The sequence below is a fragment of the Pseudopipra pipra genome, chromosome 16 (assembly GCF_036250125.1).
Source record: "Pseudopipra pipra isolate bDixPip1 chromosome 16, bDixPip1.hap1, whole genome shotgun sequence".
Classification (NCBI taxonomy): domain Eukaryota; kingdom Metazoa; phylum Chordata; class Aves; order Passeriformes; family Pipridae; genus Pseudopipra; species Pseudopipra pipra.
In genome coordinates, this window is record NC_087564.1 from 10,821,690 (window position 1) to 10,835,106 (window position 13,417).

The 13,417-nt window shown below is 43.2% G+C and overlaps 1 protein-coding gene across 2 annotated transcripts in view; it reads right to left on the minus strand.

Annotated features, from left to right (window-relative positions):
- Nucleotides 1-2,815: 2,815 nt before the first annotated feature.
- Nucleotides 2,816-13,417, minus strand: part of PRKAR1B (protein kinase cAMP-dependent type I regulatory subunit beta) — a 93,980-nt gene continuing 83,378 nt past the window's right edge. For both annotated transcript variants that reach the window (XM_064673085.1, XM_064673084.1), the window contains exons 10-11: nucleotides 5,715-5,796; nucleotides 2,816-5,289 (exon numbers count right to left, since the gene is read on the minus strand). In XM_064673085.1, the coding sequence (XP_064529155.1) occupies nucleotides 5,117-5,289; nucleotides 5,715-5,796 (255 nt within the window). In that variant the 3' untranslated portion in view covers nucleotides 2,816-5,116. The remainder of the gene's footprint in view (nucleotides 5,290-5,714; nucleotides 5,797-13,417) is intronic.

Consider the following 13,417-nt stretch of genomic DNA (forward strand, 5'->3'; position numbering starts at 1 on the left):
AGTAGAGGAGCAGCGTTCTCACAGCCCAGCTCCCAGAGATCACACAGCAGCACAGCATCTGCCAATTCATTCAGCACTGCTGGCCCGTGCAGCAACATGGCATGCCACTGTTCCACGTTTGGAGGCAGTTTATACTGGAATAGGAGCAGTCTTCTTGGGCAAAGTGATTATTTTTTTCCTCTGAAAGATCTCACAACTTTTTTAAAGAGAACTCTGCACACTTAAAATTGCTGGAGCACAAGTGCATAGGATGTGTGCTGCAGCTGGTCTGGGCTGTGGAAGCTCTCTGTGATACTTGTGCAGAGAGTGACTTGAAAACAAGGATTAAAACACATCTGGGGAGGGGCTGGTGCACTCAGAAGTGAAAAGTAACCCATGCACATCAGAGACAGGAGTCAGAGCAGCCCAAGGAGATGCTCATACTTTGATTTCCTTGCCCAGGCAAAGAGTAGCCTCTTTTCTAAAAACTGAATCCAGATTTTTAGAAATCAGAAGAATCACTCTGGTATTGGAGCCTGATCAAGCACAAAAAAACATCCTCAGCCTTCAGAAAAAAAACAGATGGCTGCAGATGCCAGCTCCTTTGGCCAGGCAGCATTTCCAGAGAAAAGGCCAGCTTGTTGTGTGAGTGCTGCATCCCAGATACAACTCTGTGGAGCAGCAAAGAGCCATGGAGAAATCCCCTGAGGAGGAGGAGCATCCAAGCCAATGTGTTCCCGTAACATCGAATTTCCAAGGCTACACATATGCTCATATCCAAATATGTTCTCCTTCTCTGGAGGGAAGAGGGACCTACAGAAGTGACTCTGGCTGGAAATGCTCTTACAAGTTTCTGAGCAGTCGTGTGCACTTGAAGCTTCAGTCAGAGTTGCCAAATCAATAGAAACAAGTTAAAAAAACATTCCTGGCAATGTAAGAGTAGATAATTCAGTCTCTACATAGTGAAGTGGTCTTTGGATCAACTGTGAAACTTTAAACTGGTTGATGCTCAGAGTCACCTACTCTGTAGTACTCTGCTAAGTCCCATCCACCTGCAACAGTCTGGGGATGCTGCTGCAGTTGCAGTGACTGTGCATCCCTGTGGCACTGTGATGAGCAGAGGGCAGTGGGATCTCTGGCTCTCTTTAAGGAGGTTATCATAGTGTTGCCCTGCGCAAGATAACATTCTCTCTGCTATACAGAAATGGGCACAAAGAACAAACACAATCTCTTCCATAAATAGGTAAGTGAAAGTATTTATGTCCCATTTAAGACTTAAAACTGAATGGGATCCACACACCTTGTGCAACCTTCACAATGGAAGAAATGTCATCCTTCATGTGGTGACTCCACTTCCAAAGAACCACTTACCACAAGAAACACAACCCAGCAGGCAACAGCCCAACTGGTGTGCACTGGGGTTATTTGGTTCTCCAACAGGTCTTGTTTCCCACCAACACCTGAGCAGGTAACACGGTGTCAGGCTGTGCTTGCTTGATGATCAGGGATTCACGGAGTTCATATTACTCCGTGAATTTAGGCACCCAGTGCCAAGAAGCAGTGGGAATGCCTGAGCGAGCTGACAGTAATGTGATACACACCAAAGCCTGGTCAGCCACATGGGCCTTGTAAAAACCTGAGGTGCAATTAGTTTCTATTAAAAATAAAAAAGTCTTTTCTTTTGTCTCAGGAGTCCTGAAATGGCTGTGACACAATTAAAACCGACCGAAAAAAGAATGACAATGAGGAGTGGTGAGATGCTCTTTTCTGGGGAGCGTGGGCTGGTAATGTCCTTCTGGAAGGACCTCAGAGAGAGTGGTCACTTTTGATTACTACATAATGTGAGTAATTCTCTGGAAAGACCAGTCCTTCCCTCCTGAATCATAGCAAAGGGGGGAAAAATAACACATTCCAAAAATGGAAAGCTGGACAGCCCTTGGATGCCAGGAGCCGCCCAAGATTCCTGTGCAGGGGCCACTGCAGAGAAGCTGCATGGAGTGAGGCCACTGGCCCTGCCTGCTGCTCTGGGGTAACAGCTCCAGGTCTGGAGCCAAACTTGGACCACAAGAGATGTACTGATGTGGCCACCCAGAGCTCTGGCAGGTAGCGTGGCACCAACAACACATCGAACATCTCTTCCTCACCCAGAAGCCATGCTGGTCCTTCAACCCATGCCTTTACCCTGAGGCATGAGGTACAGGTGGTTCTTTCGGAGGCTCTGCCTTCTCTGAGAAGTTTGTTCTCAGTGTAGTTCTTGGCCAGCCCACGGCAGGAACACAAGCCATGGCAGCAGCACAGTACATCTCTGGTGCCAAAAATGGGGTTGTGCTTCAGTCCCAGGGCAGATGTGCTTCTAAAAATCCATGTGTGGCCAGAAGTTGAGAGGAATGATTGGGAAAGATCCCTGGTTCAGTCAGGGCTTTGCCTATGATGCTGGGAAAAAGAAGCAGCACTGGTGTTTGGGAAGGAAAGAGCCTGTTTTCCCCCAGGTCTCTCTACTGGCCATACAACAGACTCAGCAGCAGTCCTGAGGGTTTCAAATCTGGCACCTGAAAAACAACAGGAAGGTCCAAGAGACATCTCGAACCTCTCTTTCTTTATGTAGACATATATGGTTACATTTAAACAGAAGACATTTTTTTCTTCATGCTAATCCTCCACAAACCAGTTTGGTTTCCATTACTATATATAGCACTGGGAATCTTGGTCTATTTTTTGTCCCTTTGCATCTGATTATTTTCAGTAGAGTTCAAACTTTTGATGATATGCAGATTTTAACTAGAACATATCTACTCACACAGACTTCCATTAGTAATAAACCCACAATGGCTACATATAACGTAGAAGAATTTTATTCATACTGCAATCCTGTCCCATCATCCACTGCAAATATTACAATTATCTTTAAAACATCACTGAACATCATTTTGTTCCACTTAAAGCACAGGAATCCTGGTGTTAAATGGTTACACTTCTCTTGAGATTGCTTATAACAGAGCCATTATTCAAACTTATTTTCCATGAGCTGTGAAGGTTTAAAGCAAAGAATCTGCAGTGTGTCTGTGTGCTCGAGTAACTTCTAAACAGTGAGGCTAATACTTGGTGTTTGACAAGACACGTGTCTTGCATATTATGTGAAACACTCACAATTTTTTTACCAACACAACAGAAATGCAATAGGTAAAAGAACATACTTGAGTGGCTGGTAACCTTTAAAAAATATTTCTTTTAAAAATTGCACAAGAGAATACAAAAACAGTGCAGCAAATAACCAAATGCGCATACATTGATCTCTCTATATAGGATGGGGGTCTGCCTGTGTAAATGTATGTGATAAAAACTGCAAGGCTGGAAACTGCGAATGGTCATATTTAATAACACGTGCAAGAAGCATAACATAACCAAAATAAATAGCAGCAAAGGATATACACTAAAGGGACCGCTGAAATTATGCTGAAATAAATTAAGCACCTTTAAGTGATGAGAGGAGCATGAAGCTGAGAAGCTTTTAGCTCTGTGAGAACCACTGCAGGCAGCTACTGGAATATTGGGCCCTTGGTGGGAGTCAACAGGAAAGTGCCAAGTTAGTATTTGTTAATTTCAAAGAAGAAAGCACATTGTGTGCCAGAAGGAGTAATTTTAGACATTTGGGCAAGTTCACCTACACCTCTAGTTTCAAAAGGGAGATTGCTGCTGTATTTCACCGCATAACCTTTGGCATATCAAAGGTACAGAAAGTTTGTATTTACTCAGAAGAATGTTATTGTGAAGAAGAAATGGAGTTTTGCCCCAGCTGAAGAGCAGGCAGTGCTGTTTAGGGTGGTTGAGATGCAGAGCTTTGCTGCTGCTGGCAACAAGTTCACCTGCAAAGGAAAAGCTTCGCAAAGCATAATCCCAATGATCCCATCCTTGAGGGCTGGGCAGATTCCCACCCTCGAGGGATCTGCAAAAAGCTCTGTTCAGGAGGAGCCCCATGTCTAGGCAGGGCAGCAGTGACTGCCAGTGAGGCTGTGGGACCCTGGAGGGACCTGGGTTTGAGGATCCTGGTGCTCTTTGTTTCACAATGCCTGTCTTTTGGAAGAGAGGCAGCATTTTGAAGCACTTATTTGGCTTTCAGAAAATCTTAAAAAATTCTAAAATTTAGTCATATACTACAAGAAAGGCATTTGAATTTAATTAAATGGATCTTATTAAAAAGAGGCTGTTGTATTTGTCCCTGATGTTCAGAGAAGTGGCTGAGGACACTGCTGAGTTTCGAAGCCCACTTAATTCAGCAGAGAAGTTCCCATTGAACTTGTAAGGTCTATAATGCAAACTCTCATTTAAAAATAGCTGAGGACAAATAACAGGTCTTAAAGGCTCCATTTGAATTCTTAGAAAACATTGTCCCTTGACCTCTTCACCCAGAAGACTGGAGCAGGCTGTTTGCCTTAGCATATCCTACAAAGCAGACCCAAAAGAGTTTGTGACACAGAGGAAAATGGCCCCTATATCTTAGACACAAACAAAATCACTCAAAAGCTCTACTTTTCCCTGGCTTGCTGGAATGATCAAAACCTTACTCCAACCTTCCCCTTAAATTGCACGACTGCCAATTACCCCATGGGGTTTCAGAACCCTCCAGTCCATAACCAGTGAAAGTCTTTTTGAAGTGACAGAAAGATATCACAGAATCACAGACTGGTTTGGGTTGGAAGGGACTTGAAACACCAGCTAGTTCCAACTCCCTGCCATGGGCAGGGACACATTTCACATCACTTGATCAAAGGAGCTTGACAAAAGGTGGATAAGACCAACTTTAAAGATAATAAGGAAAACAGAAATTCATATGTATTTTAAATAGTTAAAACCACGGTTTTGAGCTATATGATCCAAAAACAGGTAAAAATCTTGTCTGCAAGCCAAGAGCCCAAAAGAGCCCCAATCTTCCCCAAAGCTAGTCTTGTCCAAACAGTTATCTTCCCACTTCCATGATACATGAGATTTGAACTGACATCCAATACGTGACACAAACAGAAAAAATACACATAAAATGCACACTTCTTTTTTTTTTTTTTTTCTTCATAAAGCTATGGAGCTGCACAGAGCAAATTTAAGTGCACAAGGTCACACAAAGGCAGCTTTCCAGAGGAACCATTTAGACGGTGAGCGAAATGAAACTGTTGTATCTCTGAATGTTTCTCTTGAGGATTTCGGAGCAAGGGCCGAGCACTCGTTCGAAGCGGGGCCGGTCCAGCTTCACACACTTCAGGGGTCCACGTGCCACCACCGTGGCAGCCCGGGGCCGGTTCAGCAGCAGTGCTATCTCACCTGGAAACAGGGAAAAACACGCTGTCACACGCCCTGGGCCTCTTTTTTTGGAGGTGCATATTCCAGGCACCATCCGGTTGCTTCGCTTGTAGAACATCTCCCTTTATATATCTCTTGATAGACACTTTACATAATTCTGTTGACAGTACAAATGCATTACACATGCATAATGCATGCGTGTAAAATGCCTTTGAAAACAAATGCTTTCAGACTGTTTTGCTGATTCTGGATCTGTCTCCTGCCAGCCTTGCTGGTGTAAACCAAGGAATGGATTCAGCCTCCCTGAAATCTCTCACTATCGCTGAAAGCAGTGGCTGACCTGCACATAACCCTTTGCATGTGAGACTAGAACACTAATTAAGACAATAACTACTTGATCCAGACATGCCTGTCTTTCTGAACCATGCTTAGCTGAATTTTCTTACCGAAATAATCTGATGGACCAAGTCTTCCAACCTCCACGTACTCCTCGTTGTCAGACCTGCGCTGCAGGACGGAAGCTGTGCCCTGGGAAGAGAAGTGCAGAGGGTCAGCTGGCTTTGCTCAAACCTGTTCTGCTTTGAAAAGCATCCACTCCTGGGTATTTCCTTCTGCATGTCACACTCCTTTAGTTCTGCTGTGGGAGAGATGACAATTTTAGTCAATTCCTGATATAAGAATGAAAGAAATTAAAGAATTTTAAAAAATCCATCAGCAGAGCAAATGATTTCTCTGTTGTGAATTGTTTGGATGCAGACATATTCAGCTAATAGAGAGAAGAGGAACAGGACAGAACCTGAAATGAATGGTAAAAGGAGTTTTTGATGCTTGTTGCAACAAAGGGTGATTTAAAATTTTTTTTTTTAGTGGCTTTACCCGCTTGTGGCCTGTAGTGATCTGGACACCTGTGAGTCAGTCACTGGAGAGATGGAATGTGTCTTGTCTCCACTACCCTTAATAACTGCTGTACCTGACACGTGCTAATACATGTCAAAACTCAGTTACAGTCTATTTAAACCTTCAAAGAGGTTTTACATGCAGAAATATTCTGACCTGGAGGAAATCTTAAATTATTGTGGCATAAAGCTTTTGTAGAGGAGCAGAGAAGGTATCTGCTTTTCTGGAAAAAAAATTACAGTAACATATGAGTCTTTTGAGTCTTCTGAGTCCGAACCAAAAGCATAGGGAAAGGCAAAATGTTAACATATTTTGATTGTAACTGAAAAATATAAACCTCCTCCAGTGCAGAGTATTCAGTGCACATTCACTGGCTGCAAATATTCTGCAGCCTCCTTCCACCAAAAGACACTTGTGCACCTCCAGGTGTGGTGGCAGATTGAGAGACATCCCAAATCACCTTGGCTTCAATGCAGCTAAAGGTGCTCAGCACCCTGCAGAACCAGCCCTTCACTTTTGCACTGTGTTTAAATACAACCTATAGTAATCCCAGACATTGTCAGGGCTGCTTCGGGTCTGCCTTTTGCTTTTCTAGGACCTTGGGGGCCCAGGAATAACCCAAAGCTGCAGGATATCCACTGTTATGTAGCAAATGATCATAACTTGCTTCCTTCAGAACAAGCACAACTAAGTTGCTCTAACACTCCTGTATTGCATCATGTCCTATTTCATAACAGGGTTATTTTTGAGCCCACAGACTTTACAAATTGCTGGGCCACTCTATGTTAACTCATGTGCTATATGAATGAAGAGGTAAATCTTGTTTCTTCTGTCAAGTTTTCAGCAAAAGTTCCTTGTCCTTGCTATAACTAAACTGTTCCACCAAAGCTGCTGCTTCCCAAGATCTTCCAGTAAATCTGCAAGGGCATGAAAATGCAAAGACGTGTGCTGAGCGCTGTTACTCACACTCGCTGCAGCTTTCAGAATAGACACACATTCACAAGCAGCATTCTCAGAAATACCCCACACAGGGAATAATGTGTGTATCGACCTCTCTCTTGCCAAACTTCAGATCAGGTGCAGGTCACTAAACTGATGCTGTTCTCATTGCCTGTGCAGAGTACATGGATTCAGCTTCAGAATCGCTTCCAGCCCTTGTTGTCCTCTCCATCCCCATCTGGAGCCTGGCAAAAACCTAACCCCTTGACCCAAATAGCTGTCTGCAATCCTTGTCTCCAGTCTCTTTCCCAAAACTGTTTTTTTTTTAAAAAAATCTTTTATTACAGATGTTTTATTACATAAACCAAGAAAAAGTCCCTGAAGCAATCATACTGACCGCCCAGGTCAAACGAAGAAAGGACTCAATTCCCCACTGCTCACCTTGAGCATGTTGCCATAAAGGTAATCACAATATCAAGCAATATTGCTTTCATCTCCCTGAGTGTCAGCTTTTATTGTGGCTAATATTTTTCTGACAAGGTCCATATGATATAAGACTCCAGTAAGTCAGTCTTCTGAAGCAATTTCTTCCACTGTTCCACTACAGTCGGCCTTTTTAATCCAAGAAACACCATGATATCTGTTGGAGAAGGACAGATGTGTCTGGCCTCCACAATAAACACTTGGCTTGGCAGGATAAAGCAATGCATATTCCAGATACATACTTTTCCACTCTTGTTTTAACAGTCACATAGGCTTTTCCCGTTGCCCAGTGAGAACAGGTCTATCATGGAGCAAAACAAGTTTCCTGAAACCCTGACAGCGAGCACCCAGATGTCAGCTCTGATTACACTGCTTGGCCTCTCGTTGCACCAGTCACCAGCTCCACAAGTACATCCTGGAGCATTGTCAGAGTGACCTTCACGGGAAGACTGTCCACCCCGTGTAACAAAGAAGATGTATTTATAATTGTCTGTCTGTATCACCTTCACTGTGTGTGTCTTATCTCTGGAATCAACGCTACTCTGACTGTGTTAGAGGAAGAGTCCAATTCTAGACAAACAGTGCAACTGGGGCAAAAACAGTACAGGAATGAAATAATGTGGAATAAAATATAATACAGAATAAAATGCTACAGGAACAATCCTTTATTCCCATATGAATTCAGTATTGACCCCTACCCTTGCCCTCATCACAGATTTCATGGCTGTATTTCATTTTACTTTACTTGTCAAATCTTTCTGGTGAAGTTTTTGAGCTTTCTATACTTCTTATGCTTTAGCAAATCCCACCTCCTAGAAATTATAGGACTGAATAAATCCTCTGAGCTCTGTCCTGGGAGGCATGGGCATTATCTAGCAGGGATTCAGGGGCTTATCACTCTCCCTCCCAAACGCATTTGGTCTCAGTGGGAAAGATTTCTCCTTAAACGCCATACAAAACTTGGCAAGATCAATCCCTGAAACAAACTGCACAATCTTAGATTTGCAGGATCAGGCTGTTTAGTGCTGCCCAGTTTAAAAAACTGCCTTGTACACTCATAGCCACTTCAGCCTCCTACATCACCAAGCAAACCCTACAGTGCACGGGCTCAAAAACTGTCGAGAAGTTTGACACCATGTAATAAATCAGGCCTTTGTGACGATATTAAACTGAAGGCAGACAGGCATGTCTTTCTGCTAGCAGACACTTGGGAGTGAAATTATGGGCTTTGGGGGATCCAGGAATATTCCCTTTCAGTCACTGGGGAGTGCCTGCATTCCCAGGAACCGATATCATTAACCTCCTCTCCTCTCCCCCAAGTAAATACGGGCATCTTATTGCAAAAACAACAAGAGTAGGAGTTCCCAAAGCAATGTGCCATCACCACCTCTCTGCCACCCTCACCCCACTCACCTGCCTGCTCCCTCTGTCACTGTCCTGGGGCAGTGCTGGGAGTGTTTATTCGACTCCTTCAAATGCATCGGCAGTTTGGTTTGTAAAAATTTATGGCTCAGATATGGCACCAGAATTTAAGATATAAAAAATAAATTAAGGTTTATAATCCATGAGCTCCCATCCTCTCCGAAGTAATGAGATTTTGATAGATGTTTCACTTTTAAACTCTCGGACCCCACAAATGAGTGAGACATCCTACAATACAAAGACAGCAGCCCATCTGGATCAACACTGAGATTCCCAGGCCTTATCCTGCAGGTACTTACAAGCACTAATTGCTTCAGGAGCCCTGTTTTTATATTTAAGTGGGAATCCTATAGCCAGCAGTTGGCCAAAGTAGCCTGGCTACAAAAGACAAGTATGATTCATGATGCTAAAAACTGAAATACTGTATTTTTTTCCTCTATTCCAGATCAGTGGATCAGATGGGATCACTCCCAGGCAGCACAAGGCAAAATGTGGTAGCTTGTGTTACCCCTGAGTGGGACAGGCTGTGCAGGATGGGCTTCACCAGGGCCAGGGGGTAGGATGGGAAACCCAGTGCTGTTTTAGAAACTTTTTGGTGTAAAAGTCAGTCATGTTGATCGTTTGGTTTTGCTTGTCTAACCACCCATTTTAGAGACATAGCAATCAGTAAAAAATCTGGTGAGGCTCCATCTGTGATAAAACATAATTATTAAAAAGGAATAATTATTAAAATTATAAGAAAATAATTTCAATTTTCATAAGCAGGAAGTTACCTCTTCTATTTCCATTTTTATTTCTCTTTTTTTTTTTTTTTTACTTTAAAAAAAGCACAGAAGACAATTTTCCCCCCATGGCCTCAAAATGTTACATTTTTATCCTAGTTTTGAGCTTAGAAAGTTTTTCTAGCCCATTTTATTTTTCTCTTCACCACCCACTACAAAGAGCAGTGCAGTCTATGGAATTAGAGATGGAAAGGTCAGGCTGATCCATCTGCGTTTGCCATTAACTCCATCAATTGCAGCTACGAACATACCTTTGCTCTTTCTCACTTTGTTAATCTGCACACTCCATAATTCTCACATTCAAAAGATAAGTTTCCCCTCACTCCACAGTCACATAAACCCTCATTATATGTCACTATTAAATCTCTGCAAAGTTACTACAAAAGGCGAAGGAAGGGGCTGTGCAGTGGAATAAAACGCCCCTGCTCTCATGGTGAAGCAGAGGGACTGGATGGGAGCTACAGCTCTGAAATGAATTAAAAGATCTGTCACACAGTATGATTCTGGCAGTATTTTATTAAATTGCAGGCAAGACAAGGTTTGTGGAAGTAATATATTTTATTAGACCAACAAGCGGGGCTAGAAAAGGGAGAAGAGCTTTTGGGCATATATGCCTTTCTTCAGGTTACCTGTTTCTCCAGGTATAGCTAAAAAACTCCACCATTCCCCTATCTACAAACACTGCCTGGGCCATGTTCTTTCACTATAATAGCTACAACCATAGTAAGTTGCACCTTATTTAAACATATCTGCCTGCTTACAGCTTAATGCATGTGATAAATCATTCATAGAGCATCTCCAAATCATTATCTTAAATTAAGGAGAGTCAAAAGCTACAGCTCCCAATGACATAAAATTCCTAGAAATTCCTGGGAGCTGGAACTAGATGGCCTTTAAGGCTCCTTTCAACCAAACCATTCCATGATTCTATGAAATAGTGATTGCCTGGTGAATCTGGGAGACCTGTTTCACCCATCATTTAAAAAACAATAATTTAAATCAGTTCTGTTGTCTGATGTGAAACCTCAAACAACTTTGGCTCAGTTTGGCAAACTTTCCTCTCATGACTGTGGTTCAGGATGAGTCTGTTGCCATGGGTGGGTACAGGCTGGATTAACAGCCCTGGGTTTGCACTGAATGAAAAAGTGGTGGCTGTTTGCTTTGCTTATCTCCAGCAAGTGGGTTCTTTCCTGCATCCATTAGGGCTCACTACAATTACAGTGCAAGGCAATGGCCAAGCTAATGAGCTACTGAGAGCTTTTGAGAAAAAACATGTGACATTTTACACATTCAGCTTTTTAAATGTGGTTGTGACTCAGTGAATTTGGAGTTGCACTGATTTCAGGGGATTTTCAGAGGGCCAGCACCTTGGGAATATGGTTAGGATTAATAATGCAAGGTCAGACAAGCTCTAAAGGCACCCTGATACCCACCCAATCTCCTTTAGAGAGCCATGCTGCCAAAAGCACCCTCGCACTGCAACAACCAGAGCACCAATGTCTATGATGATCATTATATTGTCAATATTAACTAATGCATCATAATCTTATTGGCCCTGATCCTCAACAACAATAAAGCACATCAAAATCTGGCAGAGATGGAAAGCACCTGTCACTGCCCAGCTGGCAGGGGTCCTACACATCAGAGTGATGGCACAGTTTGCTGTGTGTGCCAGCTATATCACACCTGCAGCAGACTGCCCTATGTGTGACTAAGCTTCCAGCCCTTTTGCTATTTAGACACATTTATATTAGTTTAGGAATAACACCCAGGCCCGAGAGAGAGGAACAAAGCTGTCTAGAGCAGTCACCAAAATAGCCACAAACATTAAGGTACTTTTAAAAAAGACAATCAATCATAAGCCAAGTGTAGCTTAAAACAGCAGCCGCAGGGCATTTCCTAGGGATATATGGGAGGCCAGGGTTAAGGCCCAGACATGACTACACCCAGCCCATCATTAATCACCAGGAAATGCCTTTGTCTTGATGGTTCAGTATTTAAAATCATAGATGTCTGACATGGGAAGACCTTTTCAATCGTTTTGTTCGTCCTCCTATTGCAGTACTTCAGACAATCTTCCCCTTCAGTGTTTATTTGATACAATCTGCATTAAACCTGTGCTGTACCTATGCATTCCCCCTGCAGTAAAAGAAATGTTATTATTAGATGGAAGAAGTCAAGATTCAGGCAGGGAGAGACCAGTAAACATAGTGAAAAACCAAAAAAAGCAGAATACACTGCACCAATTGCAATTTGCTTCATGCATGGAGACCCCTGCAATACTTGGGTGAAATAAAGTGGGTTTTGCACAAAAATTGGCATTTTTTTGTTGAGCCTTTTCTGTTGAAAGGCTTTTCAGAAGGGAAACTTTAAGTTTTATAGTATTTTGACTTAAAAATGTTGCCCTTGAGCCACAGCAGCAGAGCTAAAATCAGGCAAGATCACACAGGTGTCCAATAGAGGCGTATCCATGTGTTGGGGGACTTATGACTTCACCATCACCATCATCATCATCATCCCCCATCATAAGATGGAGGGACATCACAGCCTCCATGCCCTGGTAGTCCCATGCTTCTTCACACTACCAGCTGCCAACTGGGACTGGGAAGCCTGGGAGCAAGGGGATGGGGACAGAGGGATAAGGATACCAGCTCTGAGCCATGGGAGGAACCCCTTGCCTGGGGTGTGATCCTCCTTGGCTAGTTGTCCTGGCTCCATGCCCAGAAAGCTGAGAAGCAGTTGCACCACAGCCTTTGGGGTTCCTTGGCATTTTTATCTTTACTCCATTCTGGGATTTTAGTCGCCACTTTAATTACAAATTCAGTCACCTGTTGCAGGGGTGACAAGAAGCAGATCTACTCAGTAAAGGTGGGCTCAGATGTTGGTTTTAATGAATCATCTCAGTGATACTTGGCCTTGACTAATCAGTAGCTTCTGTGGGAAAACAACTGAATTAATATTCATCCTGGTGCCAGATTTTAGAGACCGTCTGTGCCAAGCATTATTGGCAACAAGGCCCTGTTTTCCTCCCTCAGACATGTCAGCGTACAAAGCAATAAAAGTCACAAAGGAAAAAAAATGTTGCATTTTAGAGATTCTTTCTTTCTACAAAGCTAGCCATTATCTTGACTCTCTCTGAAGCCAGGAAACGTCCACTGAGTCAACATAAAAGTGACTCTGTAATGGGTTATTCATCAACTGTTCATATTTGTGACTGACCTGACAGGGCTCATCCCCTGGAAGCAGAAGCACGGAGCGCTACCACCTACAGCCAGGGCAGGGGTGAATGTATGGGAGAGAAAACACGAAAACAGTGCTGAACCTCCCTCACCCTGCCCACAAAATCCTTTCTGGTGAAAATCGTTTTTAGCTGTTAATGTTGTTTTACGGCCCAATTACTCCTACCGCCATCTGCTTCTTTGTGAAAACATTCTGTAGATGCTGAAGTAACCAGACCAAGCAAAAGGCTGAGACAGACATTGTCATTAAAGTCTCATAACTAATGCTGTGACCAGGGCTGGGAGAGCAGCTGTGGCCAGCGAGGGCAGCAGCTTCTGAGCAAGAAATAAAACTTGGAGCAAACTGGGGGAAGGAGAGAAGAAAGTTTATCACAGAGGTCAGTAAAA